At 60.1% G+C, this 18,190-nt stretch overlaps 6 protein-coding genes across 6 annotated transcripts; 4 read left to right on the forward strand and 2 right to left on the reverse strand.

Moving 5' to 3' along the window:
* Nucleotides 1-4,033: 4,033 nt before the first annotated feature.
* On the forward strand, nucleotides 4,034-6,625 carry VTJ83DRAFT_1048 (uncharacterized protein; the record flags this gene model as incomplete). Its single annotated transcript, XM_071007164.1, has 1 exon — nucleotides 4,034-6,625. One exon carries the CDS (start codon nucleotides 4,034-4,036, stop codon nucleotides 6,623-6,625), a length of 2,592 nt encoding a protein of 863 aa, XP_070870401.1.
* Nucleotides 6,626-8,495: 1,870 nt separating this feature from the next.
* On the reverse strand, nucleotides 8,496-9,057 carry VTJ83DRAFT_1049 (uncharacterized protein; the record flags this gene model as incomplete). The annotated part of the gene is made up of 3 exons (XM_071007165.1): nucleotides 8,496-8,717; nucleotides 8,780-8,904; nucleotides 8,976-9,057. The coding sequence occupies 3 exons, from the start codon at nucleotides 9,055-9,057 to the stop codon at nucleotides 8,496-8,498; spliced, it is 429 nt and encodes a 142-aa protein (XP_070870402.1).
* A 1,418-nt stretch (nucleotides 9,058-10,475) lies between these two features.
* Nucleotides 10,476-11,393, forward strand: VTJ83DRAFT_1050 (uncharacterized protein; the record flags this gene model as incomplete). The annotated part of the gene is made up of 3 exons (XM_071007167.1): nucleotides 10,476-10,655; nucleotides 10,750-11,218; nucleotides 11,302-11,393. The coding sequence occupies 3 exons, from the start codon at nucleotides 10,476-10,478 to the stop codon at nucleotides 11,391-11,393; spliced, it is 741 nt and encodes a 246-aa protein (XP_070870403.1).
* Nucleotides 11,394-11,788: 395 nt separating this feature from the next.
* VTJ83DRAFT_1051 (uncharacterized protein) lies at nucleotides 11,789-12,626 on the reverse strand (the record flags this gene model as incomplete). Its single annotated transcript, XM_071007168.1, has 4 exons — nucleotides 11,789-11,905; nucleotides 11,972-12,031; nucleotides 12,139-12,456; nucleotides 12,597-12,626. The coding sequence occupies 4 exons, from the start codon at nucleotides 12,624-12,626 to the stop codon at nucleotides 11,789-11,791; spliced, it is 525 nt and encodes a 174-aa protein (XP_070870404.1).
* A 1,111-nt stretch (nucleotides 12,627-13,737) lies between these two features.
* VTJ83DRAFT_1052 (uncharacterized protein) lies at nucleotides 13,738-14,969 on the forward strand (the record flags this gene model as incomplete). Its single annotated transcript, XM_071007169.1, has 2 exons — nucleotides 13,738-13,869; nucleotides 13,929-14,969. The coding sequence occupies 2 exons, from the start codon at nucleotides 13,738-13,740 to the stop codon at nucleotides 14,967-14,969; spliced, it is 1,173 nt and encodes a 390-aa protein (XP_070870405.1).
* A 1,060-nt stretch (nucleotides 14,970-16,029) lies between these two features.
* Nucleotides 16,030-17,429, forward strand: VTJ83DRAFT_1053 (uncharacterized protein; the record flags this gene model as incomplete). The annotated part of the gene is made up of 4 exons (XM_071007170.1): nucleotides 16,030-16,299; nucleotides 16,370-16,460; nucleotides 16,530-16,910; nucleotides 16,990-17,429. The coding sequence occupies 4 exons, from the start codon at nucleotides 16,030-16,032 to the stop codon at nucleotides 17,427-17,429; spliced, it is 1,182 nt and encodes a 393-aa protein (XP_070870406.1).
* Nucleotides 17,430-18,190: the final 761 nt, after the last annotated feature.

Below are 18,190 nucleotides of genomic sequence, written 5' to 3' on the forward strand. Positions count from 1 at the left end.
CGCGAACCAACCAACGAACCGGCGTATCGAGAAAAGCCGAGACAAGAAATTCCAAGCTTGGGGGTCATGGAGAATTGGATCTTGATGACGATGATGATGACGATGATGATAACGTTACTGGATGGTTGGGGGCTCTGGATACGAGGCGGAAAATGGCGCGATGGGATCGGTCCATCCCGCGAGCATCGGTCGATCTCCCTGGTGTCTGTCGCTCAGAACAGGGTGGGATGTTTGGTGGAAGCCCCCCCACCGGGATCTGGCGCGATATCAATGCAGCTGACAGGCCGGGCTCAAGGCTCAAGCCAGCACGAGAATGGCTTCGACGGGCGGACCGTTCCAGCGGGAGCATCCTGTTGGCACCGTCTTGCGTTGGGCAGCGTCCGGCGGCTATCGGTTGAGCAGGGAAAATAAAAAGGCTACTACTATCATATGGCCAACTGAGCTGTTGGACAGACGAACGGACGGCTGGTAAATGAGACAAGGCTGGCCGATCCCCCCCTCCCCCCTCGACAGAGAGTTCAGCTGCGAACCTGGAGCGGCCCGATTGTGCACAGAACCAACAACCGGGAAATGGTTTTTTTTTTGTTTGGCGGTGTGTTTCCGGGGCCGACTCCTGTGTGGGAGTTGGGCGTCTGACGAGTTGGATGTCTCCCTTTGGTCTTGGTCAGAGCGCTTCATCTGGCCATCACCGAGCTGGTGCTGTCCGAGGCTGCCGTTGACCACTGCGTCAAGCACGAATCCAACACTCACCGAGGGCTATATCATGTTTGTTATAAGTGGGACTTGATGGTGTCTTGCGAGTGCGTGCTCTGCGCTGAGCAGTACATACTATAATACACCGTAGCAACGCTGGCATCGCCCCGATGCTAGCGTTTCGATCGAGCTGCCAAGCGCGCGGCTTGACGGACTGGCGGATCCCGTTGCAGCGTCTCGGGACCTCGACGTTACGTCGACTCACGGCTTTCAGGCCCGACATTGTCGATTTCTTGCAGACCTGTTCCGAAATGGTTCAGCCTCCCACCAGCGCAATTTAACCGGGCACTTTTCCAAGCTGTGCTGCCCTGTAAGTGTGGCGGCCCGGGTATGTTGTAGAACGAATGCGAGAAATGGCATCTTCTTGTTGGTCTTGTTCCCGATCCTGACCAACAGCTACGGAACCGAGAAAGGCCAGGACTTGCAGTGCAATATATGGATATCAAACGCTGGAGATCCGGCCTTCTTGAAGAATGGAAAACCCCAACGTGGCTTTTTTGTTTTTGTGATGCCATCGTTGGATGGCTTTCCCGGGGGGGGGGGGGGTGAGACCTTTTTTTTTTTTTTGCTGCAATGGAAAACTGGAAGTTGGTTGCGGTGGGAGCCTGCGCCACAGCGGCCGTGATTGGTGTTTGAGGGGTGTTTGAAGAGTGGGGTGGCTCAACACAGCTTCCATTTTGCATGAGGGAGGGACGGCGGGAAGGAGCGGCCGACCAAACCCCCTCCTCGCTTTGGCCACAAAGTCACGGGGGGTGAGAAAACGGAAGGAAAGAACCTACGGTGGGTGTGCACCGTAGAGCCTCGGAAGCCGCGAAAATCTCGTCCAGAGAATGCAGGAGCCAAAGTCAGCTGGGAAGAAGAAAAGTTACCAGCTCGGTCTCGCATCTTGCATCCTGCGTCAGCGTCACGGTTTCATGTCTCACGTCCAAATCTCGCCAAATCTGCAGCCCGTCCTCTCGGCGTCGAAAATGCGACATGGCGAGAAAAAGGCACTCTGTGCATTCTGTGCATTGCGCGTTCAGGCTTCGCTGCCTGACGAGCCGAAGGGGACTCACGTCCTGTCGTCGAGGCGTTCGTCACCTTGTCGCGTGGCGGCCTTGACCTCACGTCGTCGGATCCCGCCAAGGGGGGACCCCGTCCCGCTTCCCCGGGCACGTCGGTCTGGCCCAAATCTTCGATGCTACTGTGTGTCTCGACGTGCGGGGATGGCGAGCCTTCCCCAGACCCGGGAATCCAGGCAATCCACTTTCGGATCGAACCACTGCGATCACCGCCAGCGGGTCCTAATTGGCGATGCTTCGCCGTGATGGAGCCGACATGGCTCCGGGCTCACTGTTCGGACCGTCGGCGAGCGCCCTCCAGCAGGCTCACACGCGCTCCGCCCTATCCTGATGACGGCCGAGGCCGAGGCCAAGCTCGTGCCAAGTTTGCATGCTGCTGCTACCATGTGAGGCTTTCCAGCTGCTCGCCGCCTGCCGTCGGCGCTGATCCTCCATCTCCTCGACGCTCACAACCACAATGAAGATGCGGCAGCCAGAGACTTGCCGACATGTGGTAGCTGCAACCAGTCATCAAAATGGGCGAATCAAGCCTGAGAGGGCTAAATTTATCGTGGCCGTCCTACATGGGACCCGAGACGGCAAGCTGCTTATACGCACGAAACCCGCGAGGTGGTGCTTGCAGAGGCGACCGGCACGCGACAGCATGTCTGGGACCTTGGGGATACCGTCGAAGCATCGTCGAATATCCGGCAGCATGTCACGACCCATCCATTGTCGCAGATTGAACGGCTGCCTGCCGGCCTGCGTTTTGGTGCTGGCCCCTCCGTGCTACGCTGCCTCGAGCCCAATGCCTTCGGCTGCTCAACCCGCAGCTCGGCCAAGCGCAGGCCAGCCGGCAGAATGCCATCCAAAGTTTGGTCCGCTGATGGCCCTTTTGCGCTCTCTGCGCAGGTCTGTCTTGTCGTCACCATCGACCTGACGCCCAGCAGCATTGCTGCGAAAATTTACATGGACTTGCGGTGCAACCCATCAGTTATTTCCCGGCCCGTCCCCGCGTGACACTGATACCTGTCGTCCTCCAGACGGACGTTGCCTCATCTCATGGGCGTCCCTCTCCCTCCCTCCCTCCCTCCCCCGCCCCATCTCCCTCAGGGTGTTCTGCAGCATGACCCCCCGTTTTGCGTATCCCGAGATGACACAGAAACGGGAGGGTCTGGCCGAGAGTTCCGGATGAATGCGCCACCGGGACACTCTGAAACCCGATGTCGAGGCGCAATCCAGAGAAACGTTGATTCTCGTGGCCGACGACAAAGCAGCATTGCTGCTTAAAAGGCAAGCCGCGTCTCCGGAGGATGTCGTTGCGGTTGGACGGATACACGTACGTGGACTCGGAAAGCTTGCGGCCGTTCGGAGGGGACCAGCGGGGAATGCTCACCGTTTTCCGCAGACCATTTTGTGGCGCCGTCGAAAGCAGCAAACCTAACGTCGCCAAGCCGGTGGTCGCAAAACAGCCGGCCGCGGGGTGACGCTATCGTGAAAGAACCCCTGGCAGGGAGCAGCAGGCTTCTCCACTTTGGGTTCCACAGAAGTTCTTCAGGCCGTCCCCCCTGCCAGCATGGGGGTGGATACCACGGTATCCTGGCTTTCGGCTCCGTTGGTCCTGGCTCTGGTGGCAGCCCGGCCGACCCCCTGGCCCGCCTGCTAGCGTGGTAGAGAAGGTAGAGGGCTTGCTGGGAACATCGAATGGGGTCCGCCAGGATCGGGAGGAATGAACTCTGGGACCATAACTTATATGGATACCCCCAGTCCTCGTCCCGCACCGCTTGCGTCGTTTCTGAGAGTTGATGCTGTTTCCCCGGATCTCATCGCCAACAAGAGCACACGATAGGACGGGACCATACTCGGCCTTGATCCGTCAGAGCATTGCTGACTGGACCGCGGACGCTTCGCGCAGTCAGCCAACCCCGTCTCACACCGGCTCATCTACCACGCGCGCCGCGCGGCCCTCGACATCATCCACAGCTTACATACACAGCACCAACATTCTCTCACATCCACCACCCACGACCTGGGCGCCCCTTTTTTTCCTTCTGCGGATGCCGTCGACCACACGGCCGGGACGCCATATCCCAGGCAAGCGGACTACCGGCCAGCGCCAGTGGGTGTCGACCTTTCGCCGGGACTCGCATCGTTGACAAGTCCCCGGCGCTCAGCAACGAGGCCTTGCGCTCGGACATTAGCACAACTGGGAGGGCTACGAGAGTTGACGCTCGCCCACCATGAACTTCTACGCAGCCTCTAACATGCCCGTGTACCGGGTGGAGCGGGAATCCCGGACTCCGAAGACGTCCAAGTCCGGACCCAAGCCGGGCAAGAAGTCGAGGTTCCTCGGGCTGCAGGGCCCGCAAAGGGTAACCATGCCGCCCCCCGTCAGACCTATCGCGGAATCCTCCGCCATGCTGCCCGACGCCAGCTCGATCGACCGGCTTTTAGAGCCCGCTGTGGGGGCCCCGCCGGCGCCCGAGAGCCTCCGCGATTTGAACCAGCAGGCGAAAGCGGCATTGGGGCTCGACAGGCAGAATGGTCAGGACCCCACCTCGCCGGACTCCCCCCTGAGGTCCTTGGCCTCGGCGGACCGGCCATCGTGGGAGAACGCGCTGGAAGGAAGGACCATTTCGAGGAATTCCTCTGGGCGGTCGACGAGCAGCAGCATGCCCTCCAGAGACCGCCCGGATAGCGTTCAGATCTTTGGCAAGGCCCTTTTCACGCGCAAGGTCAAGACGCGGCGGGAGAGCGGCGCCCAGAGCTCGTCAAGCTCGCTATACTCGACCGACGCCGTTATCGACCCACCTACCGCCCCAACACCCGCCCCATCCGGCACCAACAGGGACTCGACAATTCCCGCCCTCTTTAACCTCCGCCGTAACAAGGAATCCGAGGGGCAGCGCCGCCCCACCATCTCGGAGCCGTACAACTTCCGCCACACCACGAGCCGAACGGGTCACGACTATACCCTGGACGCGCATCCTACAAACGCCCGGAGGCCGTCAAGGCAAGAGGACATGCATTTTGCTGACCTTTCATCCGACTCGCTTCCACTGCAGGGGGGGCACATCAGGCCCGCCAGCCCGGAGCTGCAGCAAGCGACGGCCTCCCGCCCACGGGCGCAATCCCTGCTGAAGAAGAACCCGTCGTCTTCCCGGCGACTCCTGAAGCGCTCGCAGTCACAGGAGCACCTGAGGGGCGGCATCCCGCCGCCCCGCCCTCCACGATCGCCGATCGACCAGTCCTTCTTTGGCGCCCCACCCGTGCCGCCACGGGGTTCGAGCCGAACGTCCACGCGCCACGAGCGGCTTGGCTCGGTCGACAGGCCGCAGGCGAGCATGAACATCCGCTCGCCGCAGCCGGACTCCGACGCCGATGGCCCGCCTTCCGCGTCGTACGGGCTTGCGCAGGCGCCAGTCATGGACGCCATCCCCGAGCACGCCTATGATCACGCCCTGAATCCTCCGAGGGACGACGAGAACTGGCCGCTCCCGAGCTCGGGCACCGCCACGGCTTCGGCGTCCGACCAGGCCCTGCCCGGCATGATGGAGGATGAGGACGACTGCTTGGGCGCGGCCAGGAGGTCGCGTGCCAGCATCGCCAGCAGGTCATCCCTCCGCGGTAGCCAGTCCGTTCCGATGCTGCGGGGGTCGGCCGGTCGCCGCAACAGCGACGCCTCGGATACTCTTGGCCGGTTCGACTTATTTGCCGTCCAGAGGGCGCTGAAGGAGACGGTGAACGAGAGCGAGAGCGCGCTGCCGCGGGAGGCGTGGGAGGACGACATCGACTATTGTTACGACCACGCCGCCGAGGCTGACTGCGACTACGAATGGGGCCGAGCTTCTTTCGAGGAGAGCCGCGACGGCGATACGGCAACCCCGGGCTTCGACGGTCAAGACGCGTTCGGCGCCGCGTCGTGCGAGGTGTCGCCTACGATGCCGACCCCGGCCCGGTTTGACGTACCGGCCCTCAGCCCCGTGAGCCAGCTATCGACCACGACGGTTCACGAGGCCGTCACGCCAACCGGGGTCGTCAACCCCAAGGCGGCCAACTTCTCGCTGCCGCGGGCCAAGTCCAAGAAGCAACCGGGGCTGCTTCACGTGCCGCAGCCGTCGGAGTTTGACAGCTTCCACGAGCCGGCGGCCTTCTCGCCGTCGCTGCTTATCCCCATGGACTTTCAGCAGCAGATGCTGTCGTACGAGGAAGAAAGGCAAGATGCCTCCTCCGACTTTGCCCTCCGTCACCACTTCGAAGAGCCAGCACTGAACATGGACTCTTCAGCGCTCTTCACCCGCTACCGCACCAGCGCTTCCACGACCGGTACCCTCGAGAGCACCAGCTCCGCGTTTGATAACAACAAGCACCACTCGACCGCCTCTTCGTCGACCGATTACACGGGTCTGACAGCGAGCGTTTCTTCGCTCGACGGCATCGAGCCTTGCTCGCCCACAACAGCTCCGGTCACGACGCCGGCCGCTGAGCCGCTGCAGCGGTTCCCGTCGTTTGAGTACGGCCGGCCAGACATCCTCGGCACCATGCCCACGCTGCCCGAGTCAGAGATCGCCGTCGACAGGCGGCCCTCGGCGCCGCCGGCCTCCCGTCTGAGCCGTTCGCCGCACTTCCGGAGCCGCGGTAGCGAGTCCAACCTCGGCAGGCTTACCGGCATGGATGATCTGGCGCCCCTCAAGGCGCCGGCGGCGACCAAGTCGTCCTCGTCGGCGGTCTTGAGGCGGGGACGCGCGCGCACCGCGAGCCTTAGCACCCCGCCGCCGCCGAACCAGTATGCGCTGTTCCCGTCGGTGCATCTGACCGGGAACCGAATCTAAGGTTCGATGCAGCTGGATTCAATGGCGCCGGCGCGAGGTGGAAGTGAGTTTGGTTCTCATCCACCACATCTAAACATAAACATCAACAATACCTTCCTGGTCCAACACACTCCCTTGAATACCTCTCAATATATCCTCCTCATGGAGCACGCCCGCTTTGGCACACACCAAACCCTTTCCTTATCCTCTGTTTCTTTCTATTCTTGCTCCTCCTGTTCTTTTCTTTGATCACGCTTTGATAGCGTCCTGTCGTTACCTCCCAATAAGCATTTGCTGGCGATTAGATGGGAAGGGATTCCTTATTTTTTGTTTCTTCTTGTCTAAAATAACTAGACTTGGGTCGGTTGGGACGGATTGGATATCAATGTCAGGGCCGGACGGACTGGATGGACGGTGGGTTGGTGTTGGATCTCGGATGTCGCGAGGATTAGCGGCGGAATATATAAAAAAAAAAGACAAAGTATACAGCTACCCTAGTTATCAGGTACCGATGAACAAGATGTTGGATTGTGTGATGTTTGCACGGGCCTGCCCTTGGGAATCGTTGTCGTGTCAATACGCAGTAAAGCGCGCCAATCCATGGGTGTGGTCGGCAGTATCGTCGCCACCTCAAGCTCCTGGTCCGCCCCTCCGCCCCCAAGATTTGCTGACCCGTATACAGCCTACAATGAACTTGTTTGGCTCTTGAGTTCCATATTAACTTGATCGTCCGGCGTCGAAATTCCCGGGGTACCTCAAGTGGGTAGGTACCGATGCCATCATATGACAACAGCGGGGCAATTCGGTAGGCACAACGACTTCTTCCAGTCGGCTTCCTACTCGTGAAAAGGGGGAGGAGGAAGAGGAGGACAAGGATGGAGAGGGAAAGGGTTAGAGTTGAGAGTTGGGAATGGCGAACATGATCCCCAGCCATGATTTCCAACAGGGGAACGCGACCCGCCTTGTGAGAGATGATGCCTATTTCAGGCTTCCATTACTATGCCAGTAGCGCCGCCACAGAGCCGAACAACAGCTAGGTCAGCAAGAAGTCCCTGTGGTATGTATGTAACCAAGCCAGACAAACTCCCAAGCCCCGAAACAAACCCGCCCCAGATCCTACATGTATATACATGAACACGGGTGAAACGCAGCTAGTCCAGCTGCACCATCCATGAAATCCCCAAAACGCCTTCAACGCCGCTCGCGCCAGGTGCCCTCCTTTTTCCCACTTGCGGATGGGCCTCTCTTCAGCCCTTGGGGCGAACCCATCGGCTGTAAGTCATGGAGCTTTTGCAAGAGAAATAACAATAGAAAACCGCCGCCCAGGTAGCAACCAATACAACAGCGAAGGGATCTGGAAGAGAGAGGGGGGCGTAAGAGGGAGACGTTCGAGTCGGCGACTTTGCGCCATCGAGAAGCCCACCCTCTCCTCTTCGCCTCGTCGCCATGACCAGCTCACCGGCTCGTCAGCCAATCGGTCAGTCGGTTGGTCGGTCGGCTGGACCGTAGCCGGTTTGTCGGGAAGCATGCTGAGGTAGAAACCAAATGCGGCTCAAGCGGGGCCGAGGCGAGCAGAGTCGAAAGAAGGGGGGCCCCGAGGAGCCCTGCCGGTTGGAGCGACCAACCGGCTTCGACAGCTGCTGGGCTGGCTGATAGGTTGGCAGGACCGTATGGCCGACCGACCGGCAGCGTTTCCATCGTTGTCGGAGGGCTGAGGCTGCGAGCACGACCGATCCGCCTGCAAGGGTCCCACCTCGAGGAACTTCGTTGTCTTCCCCCTCATCCGCTCTCTCTGTCCCTCTCTCCTTTTTTTCCCCTGCCCTCTCAGCCTCTCTCTGGCACGCATCAGGCGGCCCAGATCCCAAGCCCCAAACCTGACTTGGAACCCAGCTCATACCCAGCCAGCGCCACCCCAAACACCGCGTATCCTCCTGGCCAGCTGGATGTCCTTCTGCATGATGGTAACGCGCTTCGCGTGGATGGCGCACAGGTTGGTGTCTTCGAAGAGGTGGACGAGGAAGGCCTCAGCGGCCTCTTGGAGAGCCAGGATGGCCTGCGATTGCCACCGCAGCTCTTCAGCCGTGGGTTGGAATTGGAGGGCGACTTCTCGGACCTGTGACGGCAGGGCGATTAGGACACTTTGCTTCTTCCCCTTGAGGAGGAAGAGAGACATACGAGACGGGCAAAGGGAAGCTTGGCCATCAACAGGTCCGTATTGGCCTGGTAGCGGCGGATCTCTTTGAGAGCGAGGGTGCCCGGGCGGTAGCGACGCTTCTTGCCTTGAGGGACCGGGTCGCCAGCTGTTGCCGTGGGGTTAGCAACCTGTCTTTTTGAGGCGAGGGGGGAAGGAGCCGGGAGGGAAAAGGCGTACGTTGTACGTTGCTTTGCCTTGGGCCTACTGACTTGCGGGCGCGCGGCGAAGGGCCGGGCCTCTGGACTGCTCTGGGGGCCATCGCGACGGCGAGCTGGAGGTGGGTGGTGGTGGTTTGGAAGACGGGATGGATGCGCCGGGCAGGGAGCCAATGGCGACGATGCGACGAGCTGGAATTGTCGGCAGGGAGAGCGTGCGACTTGCAGAGGCCAAGGCCAACGGTTGACGATGACGGCGTCTGAGGGAGGCTTTCGGCCCCTGAACAAAGCTTGAAGATTTGGGAAAAAGAAACGATCGAGCCACTTTTGCGGCTTGGTGAGTTGCGGCGCAAGAGATTGTCAATTGAGAGAAATCAAGCTGGGTATCACGATATGCAGGTAATTGGAAAAAAGATGCTACTGCGTAAGTTGTAGGGAGAAGCCTGGGTTGGAGACGGGGTTTCGCTCGGAAGTCGGTTGGAATGTGAAGATTGCGCTCAAATCAGGAGGCTGGGAAGGCTTCAGGCTTCTCCTGTGCGAACCCACGGGGACGCGACTCGAATGACTTCACGCTCTTTCGCGACGCGCTTGGCCGACAAGGGGGTTTAATGGGGTGGCTGGGGAGCGGGCCCCACCAGCCACAGCCCGAGCCATCTTTTGTACGCAGTGTCAAGACGTCTGGCAACAGCTGGCGTATGGTAAGATATGATACGGTATTGCGTCTCTGTCATGACGCTCGGAGGAGCTGATCCGCAAGAGCCGGCGCCAACTGGTACCCCACGCTCTGCCGGCTGTCTCGGCCCTCCTAACATCGGGGGCCCATGTTACCGCCCCGGACGGAGCGACAACCTCAGCATGCTGCCTCTCTCAAATGCAACGATCGGTCACCTTGGGGGGCATCTCAAACAAGCCCAACAAAAAGTTAGAGGTCTGCCCGGTGATATCAAAGCGGATGCGCTCGGGAACCTTTGGCAACACCTGATCTTGGCCGACATTGAGGTCTTGCTGGAAAACCACCGAAAGAACCTGGACACGTCAAGCTCGGCCTGGATGCAACCATCCGGATATATGCATATCCTGTAAACGCATGGCTTGGCGCCGTCCCAAGGCCAGGTTTGCCTGTTGGGACTTCCCCGATTGCCCGTCTTGGCCACTTGATGTCGCGACGTCGCTAATCAAGGCGACGGCATCGGAGGGAAGAGGACACCTCATCAGCACACTTCTCACAATCCGCCTCGCTCGCCGTCCTGTTGACCCAGAGCGGATGCCGAGGTCAACCGCTGCACACACGGCTCTCCGCGACCCGATGCGTCATATCTGACCCGGTCTGTCCTCGCATGCGACTGTCGCTGGGTCCCCGCAAAGCGTCCTTGAAACGTCATCAATCGATAACCGTTGCGCAGACGGCAGAGGCAGCCTGTCTCAGACGACCAGACGCATCTCGACACCCCGCCCGCCTAGATTCTGCCTACAACCGCCTGCCGCATACCCTTCCGCAACCTCTCCTATTACCGCAGACACCATGGATCAAATCATGGCGGGCGACGGGGGCTTCCCCCTCGAGACATGGTTCTGGGAGATGCCCATTTGCACCCGGTGGTGGACGACGGCGACGGTCGTTATGAGCGGCCTTGTCCAGTGCAAGCTCCTTACGCCGTTCCAGCTCTTCTACAGCTACCGCGCGGTCTTCCAAAAGTCGCAGGTGAGCCGGCAGCCCCTCTCCCCCCCTCTAGCCTCTGCGGACCTCCAGCATGGCGCAGCGCAGCCGCTAACGTCTCGGCCGCCCTCCCCTGCAGTACTGGCGCCTCGTGACGACCTTTCTCTACTTTGGCCCCTTCTCGATCGACCTCCTCTTCCACGTCTACTTCCTCCAGCGCTACGCCCGGCTGCTCGAAGAATCCTCGGGGCGCTCGCCAGCCTACTTTTCGTGGCTCCTGGTCTACGCCATGACTAGCCTCCTCCTGCTCTCGCCCTTCGTGTCGATGCCCTTCCTGGGCCACCCGCTGTCGTCGACGCTCGTCTACATCTGGTCGCGCCGCAACCCGGACACGCTCATGAGCTTTTTGGGGCTGGTCGTTTTCCGGGGGCCGTACCTGCCATGGGTGCTCATGGGCGTCAGCTTCGTCCTGCACGGCACCGTGCCGAGGGACGAGATCATGGGCGTGGTGGTGGGGCACATCTGGTACTTCTTCAACGATGTGTACCCGCCGCTGCATGGAGGGTCCAGGCCGCTGGATCCGCCCATGTGGTGGCGCCGGTTGTTTGGTAAGCGAGACCCGAGCTGCGTGGCGCGCGCACGCGTCGAATACCTGTTGCGAACGCGGCTTGCTGACCGGATATGTTCGCAGAAGGACGACCTCGTGAAGAAGAGACCGCGAACGGCATGAACAACGAGCTGGCGGCGGCGGCGGCCGAGGTGGCGCCGCCAGAAGTGAGGTGACGAAGACAAGAGCGGGAGCAATCGAAACCAGCGACGGTTCGGTGATTCGGGCGCTTTGGCGTTTGGAGCGACACATTTGATACATCAGGGATGGCATTTTGCTTGGGACATTGCATTATGGACTGGCGTTGTGTTCGAGCTGGGAGAGGGGAGGGAGGAGGGAAAGACGTTCGAAAAGGCCTATGCAGCGCTCGCGGCCCTACCGCCGGATCTGACAAGCAACGCTGGATGCCCTGCCGGTGGGTGTCCACGAAAGGCCAGGGATTGAGCGCATGGCGCGGATGGTGTAGAAAAAAACACGGGTGCAACCGATGTGTAGTGTACAACACTGATAAGCCATTGTTGATCGTCATAACGTTGTCTATCGGACATCTCCTGTGCCTCCCCGCCGATGCCTACGACAGGTACTGCGAGACATACTCCTTCCGGAACGGGTTGGCCGCCAGCTCCTCGGTCCGGTTCAGGGGCGTCCACTTGGGCTCCTCCTTGAACAGCCTCATGGCATGAATGTACTGCGGCCTGTCAGCTTCTCTCTCGACCCCGTCTTGGTGAGCTACATCGCATAGGGGATTCCATACGTTGGTCTCATCCGTGGTAAACCGGTGATAGATGCCCGCCGGCAGGATGATGAGGTCGTTCTGTTCCTCGTGTCAGCCCGTCCCTCTCCTCTCTCGACGAAGCAGGAACATGCATGAAAAAAAAAAAAAAAAAGGAAAAACAAACAAAGAGAAAAGAAAAGACCAACCTTCTCCACAGCGATCCTCACCCACCGATCCTCCCGATCGCGCACGTCAAAGTACCCCCTCCCGTCGCGCACGTAACGAATCTCCTCGTCCTCGTGCAGGTGCTCGTCGAAGAACATGCGCACCTTGGACTCGTACGCGTCGCCCATGCGCTCGGGGGAAACGGTGATCTCGTCGCGGTTCTTGTACCCGCGCGACGCGGCCAGCTCGTCGACGCCGGCGATGTCGTCGATCTTGTAGTAGAGCACGCCGATTTGGGACAGCTCGGCCTCGGTCAAGGGGGACTTGGTGGCGTCCTCGTGGGGGAGGCGTTGGTCGCCCTGGTTTTGTTGGGGGGGATGTTAGCTCATGGGAATGGCCCCCGAGGGGGGGGAGGGGGGTAATAGAGAGCCTCTTTGGCATCCTTGAGGGTGGGGTTGAAGAGCTTGTGAGTGAGAGCCTAACGCAAGGGGTCACGTACGGGGAGGTTGTCGAAGTAGTAGGCCTTCATGACGAGAGGGTGGGGGATGGTTCCTATAAGAGGAGTCTCAAATGCAGCTACGGTGAGCAGGTCGGGGATGGGACTTTTTTTCTCGAGCCTTCGCGCAGTCGCGTTCAGAGTCCCAGCAAAATGAGTGGAAAAGGATGCTGGTGAAGCGGATGTGGCGGGGCCGTGAGCTTAAATTTGGTGGTGAGGGTGAGGGGCGGACAAAATCTCGCGGGCAACGCTTCCGCTCTCTGCTGAACTACTCGGCAGTGGCACGATCATACAACCCGGCGAGCTTCCTTTCTTGGCTATCTCGCGATCTCCTGAGCCGTCCTGAGCAGAAAGACGCATCAATTTTCCTGGCCCAAGGGCGGCAACATCATGGTTACCTCGTGCCATGCCTCCTCGGTCTTGTCGATTGCGCCATTGGCCCCCTTATCGATAAGATGATATGGAACCTGCTGGGACCCGGACGTTTTCGTGTCCTGCGGACGTGTACTGTGTCTACACAATCGTACACAGTACTGCAGACCGACCTTCCGGTGTCAGCGTTCAGACACGTGATACGGACCATCAGCGGCCCTTGACCCCAGGAGGGGAGACGATGAGGGCCTGGTGGCCGTTGCACCAATGCAGACAGGTCTGCTCAGGTTGCACGTAAGATAGGGATAGAATGAGAGGAGGTGCGTGTACTTAAACAGGAGGGTTCGCCACCTCGGTAAGGAATGTTATTACGCTGGGATTCGTTGATGGTGGCAGGCAGCCTGACCTTCTGAAGGAAGATACGGTACTAGTACATAACAACCCCAGTAGTACCAAACAGGATCCTCCTGCCAAGCATCGTCTTCAGCCGCGAAACCGGCGCATCCATCCACCCTCATCCGCATTGCCGGTTTCCCACCTCTACCTGTCGGCTTCTGGACGTCGGATTTTCCTGGTGATGCGGATGAGCTGTGTATCATGACCTGGGTCTGACTCGGTGGGAGCATGCGGACTGCGACTGGCATCACTCGCCCTTAGCTTTCACTTGCACCGAGGCCACCACCGCTCTCTCTGGCGGGCGGGAGGGGGCGTCGTTTCTGTGAGCATTCTTCGGCAATCCTTACCGAGCAGAGGCTGCTTGCTGCCGTCCGGAATGGACAACCAGAGCACGCAAAATGGACCGCCATCGGTTGCCGGGTCTGATACGTCCAAGTCAAAACCCCAGCTCCCACCGAGCTGCGACCCGCCGCAGCCCGGCGCGCCGGTGAAGCATAAAGTTTGGATCGTAAGTCGCCCCCGGCCGGTGGGTGGCCGGCGCGCGTCCTCGCTAACGCGATCCCTCAGGTCTTTGGCGGCACCGGCCACATGGGCCGGTCGCTGGTCAAGTGCGCTCTTCACCACGGCGACTTTGTCACCACGGTCGGGCGCCTCCACGAGACGTCCCCCGAAGCCATGGCGGCCCTCAACAGCGACACGTGCCTGGGCCTGCTGTGCGACGTGCGCGACAGCTCGTCGGTGGCGCGCGTCGTCCAGCGCACGCTGGACCGGTTCAAGCGCATCGACTGCATCGCCAACTGCTCCGGGTACGGCGTGATCGGGGCGTGCGAGGATCAGGACGAGTACGACCTGCGCAACCAGTTCGAGACCAACTTTATGGGCACGCTGCACATCGTGCAGGCCAGCCTCCCCTACTTCCGCCAGCAGAACGGCGGCCGCTACATCATCTTCAGCTCGACGTCGGGCGCCCTGGGCGTCCCGGGCTTGGGCCCCTACTGCGCGACCAAGTACGCCGTCGAGGGCCTGATCGAGGCCATGCTGTACGAGGTCGACTCGTTCAACATCAAGGCGACGCTGGTGGAGCCCGGGCTGGTGCGCCGCGACGAGCCTGACTCGGGCGACAGCCCTCTTCCGACGTGGGGACACTTCCTCATCAAGCCGGCCAGCGAGGCCTACTCGCACGCGACCTCGCCCGCGCTGCACGCCAAGCGCATGGTGCAGTGGCTGGGCGACCGGCAGCCGACGAGCGCCGTCAAGTGCGCCGAGCTGGTGTGGCAGCTGGCCCACTGCTCGTACCCGCCTTTACGCTTGCTGCTGGGAAGCTACGCCATCGAGAGCATTCGCGATCGGCTGAGGTCGGTGACGGAGGAGCTGGAGGACTGGAAGCATCTCAACTACCCTCCGCCTCCCGACGTGCCGGTCGGGGACCCGAGCGACAAGACTGCCCGGGAGGACCGCGACGAGAGCGAGGACAAGGAGGGCAAGGAGGAGAGCGGGGAGCGCGAGGAGAGCAAGGAGAAGGAGGGCGAGGGGGAGCGGGAGGGCGAGAACGAGGATGTGATGGACATTGTGACACCGGAGCCCAAAGAAACAGAGGGATCGGGATGATTGGCAGCGCGCGAGAGTTAGGTAGTTAGTTATCAACCAGAGCGATTTTGTTCAACGTGCAGTCTAGGACCGTGCGGTCTCCATCTCGGGTTCCTCGCAGGCCCGCAGGGTAAGGACGGGAGGTTGGCCATGGCCGTGAAATGTACGCAGTAGTTACTGCTAGTTAGTTATTTGTATGCGGATGCCTGCATGCAGGGGGGGTCGGGCCGTCACGCAAAACCCCCAACGACCGACGGCAGCAAGATGGGGCTTTTTTTTCTCTCCAAGGAACCGCTCCGTCTTCTCAAGGGGAGACCCTGCACAGGAACGTGTTGGCGGTGGAATCGGGTCCCAGCCGGGCGGTCGAGGCCGAACCCGTCGACGTGCAAAGATGCCAATATTGAGGCGTCTGGGGCCGTGGATAACGGTGTTGCAGCCCGCCGTGTCGCCCACGATGCCAGTCTGCCGAAACAAGCATTCGCCCCACCGCGGGCCCACCGCAACCAAGCGAAAAGGGGAGCCACGAACACAGGGGTTGGCTGGCGACCGCCGGTCTAGAAGGCTTTGCAATTTAACACGAGATTTCCTCCCCTGACTCGCGCCTTTGACCATCTGGACTCGATCCAAGCATCCATCCTATTTTTCCTCCTTTCGTTTCTTTTTGGGCGTCAAGACGACGAGGACAGCGACGACGAGGACGAGGACGACATCAACGACGACGACAACAACAACAACAACAACGACGACGACGACAGCAACAGAGAAACCCGCTGGTCCCGCCGAGAACCCGAGTCTTGTTTTCTCTGTTCTATTCCGTCGGACAGCGCACCACCCACCACCGCCTTGTTCCCCTGCCTCCGCCGTTATCATTCCTCTCTCCCCCCCTTTGTGTGTGTGCCGCGTGCCAGCTCCAAGACACATCCCATCCTGCGGCCGAAATCGGGTTTCGTCCTTTTCTCCTCTCGAAATCCACCAACGACGTCGACGACGCTTCTCGGGGAATAACGCAGAAAACATCGCCACCCCCCCTCCCCTCTCCCCAACGTATTCGTCGCTCGTTTAGCCGATTGCACCAACCACCATGTCAAACAAAAAGATCGAGGACGTCGAGATGCGGGCCGTGGATGGCGACCTCGGGGGCGAGAAAGACCCGTTCCTGGGCAAGTCGTCCTCCCCCGTTCGGGGCCGTCGCGATGCCCCCGGGTGGTCGGCCGTCGTCGAGAAGCTCGACCACAGCCCCGGCGCCTCGATTCTGGCCTACTGCCTGTCATCCATTAGCATGACGGTGGTGAACAAATACGTCGTGTCCGGCTCGGCGTGGAACCTCAACTTTTTCTATCTCGCCGTCCAGGTAAGCTGCAACGCAACGCCCATAGAAGGAGGGGACGCCTGAGCCGAATGGGCTGACAATGGTGTGCCAGTCGCTTGTTTGCACGCTCGCCATCCTGATCTTTAGGCAAACGGGCATCATCAAGAACCTCGCTCCTTTCGACCCGGTCAAGGCCAAGAAATGTGGGTGCACATGGCGGTCCCGAGACGCATTCTCTGTCGGACGCACGCGTTGCTGACCTGGGTGGCTAGGGTTCCCCATCTCGCTGCTCCTCGTCGGCATGATCTACACGGGAGCTAAGGCGCTCCAGTTCTTGTCGGTTCCCGTCTACACCATCTTCAAGAATCTGACCATCATCGTCATCGCCTACGGCGAGGTTCTTTGGTTCGGCGGCAGCGTCACGCCCCTCACCCTCCTGTCCTTCGGCCTCATGGTCATGAGCTCCGTCATCGCAGCTTGGGCCGATATCCAGGCCGCCATCGATGGCGTTGGCCACAGCACCGAGACCTCGGCCGCCCTGGCGACCCTGAACGCCGGCTACGCCTGGATGGGCATGAACGTCGTCTGCACGTCGTCGTACGTTCTCGGGATGCGCAAGGTCATCAAGAAGATGAACTTCAAGGACTACGACAGTACGTGAACAAAGGCCCTCCTCCCCCTTCCCCCTCCCCCGGCTGCGAAGCTCCGACGGCGTGTGCTGACCTAGCCCAGCCATGTTCTACAACAACCTCCTCACCATCCCCGTCCTGGTTGTCTGCTCGCTCCTGGTGGAGGACTGGTCCTCGGACAACCTGGCCCGGAACTTCCCCATCGAGACGCGTAACAAGCTGATGGTGGGCATGGTCTACTCGGGTCTGGCCGCCATCTTCATCTCGTACTGCTCGGCCTGGTGCATCCGCGTCACCTCCTCGACGACGTACTCGATGGTCGGCGCCCTCAACAAGCTTCCCATCGCCGTGAGCGGCCTCGTCTTCTTCGACGCGCCCATCACCTTTGGCAGCGTCACCGCCATCATTGTCGGCTTCATCAGCGGCCTCGTCTTTGCTTGGGCCAAGGTCCGCCAGAAGGCCCAGGAGGCCGGTCTCCTCCCGACCACCAACAAGCCGACCATGAGCGCGAGCGCGCAGAGCAACCGCGACGCCAACTCTTAAGAAGTCGGACGGCGTCATCGAGCTTGTTTCGAGAGATGCTGCTATGCACGAATCACGACACCCTTGCCTTCCCGGAGACCATGAAACGGGCGAGAACAAACCAAAAACAAACCCGCCTTGTCTCTTTTCTTTCCTTAGCGCTTCGTGTATATCACTTTATTCCTGGTCCCCGTTTTCTTCTAGCCATTTTAGTTGACGATCTGAGCCTTTTTTTTTTTTTTATTTCAGCATAACAGTTTGGTGCCCTCAACGGGGACAACAACGCGCTAGGGCCTTTTGATTTCCTCGTTCTTGTTTTCCTTTGTCGTCTTTTGTTTCTTTTCCCTTCTTCCAAAACCGGTTTCCCTGAAAGGTTTTCTTGTTCAAGTTTAAGGGTTCCGAAGAGATACAAGGCGCGCATGACTGGCGTTGGGTAGGGGGGATGGGGGGGTGTTGCGGGATGGGTCAAGCGTCCACAGCGGAACGGTCTTTTTGTGAGGTCGGGCTCGTTTGGGACAGATGGGATGGGTAGCGGTGTTGAATTTCGAGGCGTTGATGACGGTAGGAAGGAGGAACGCATGACGTGGCGGCGAGGTTTGGGGGGGTGTGAGCAGTAGTCTGGTTGCCAGCGTGTCTTCCGGTGATGGTCCGGTAGCGGTTGACAGATATGTTACCTTGCCCGCTGAATACACACGCCTGCCCTTCAACACATGGATGACGTGGATGGATGTTTACGGGTGAAGCAACAACGAAGACAACACCGGAGCATCTCCAGACGCCGA

The sequence above is a fragment of the Remersonia thermophila genome, chromosome 1, assembly GCF_042764415.1.
Source record: "Remersonia thermophila strain ATCC 22073 chromosome 1, whole genome shotgun sequence".
NCBI lineage: Eukaryota > Fungi > Ascomycota > Sordariomycetes > Sordariales > Chaetomiaceae > Remersonia > Remersonia thermophila.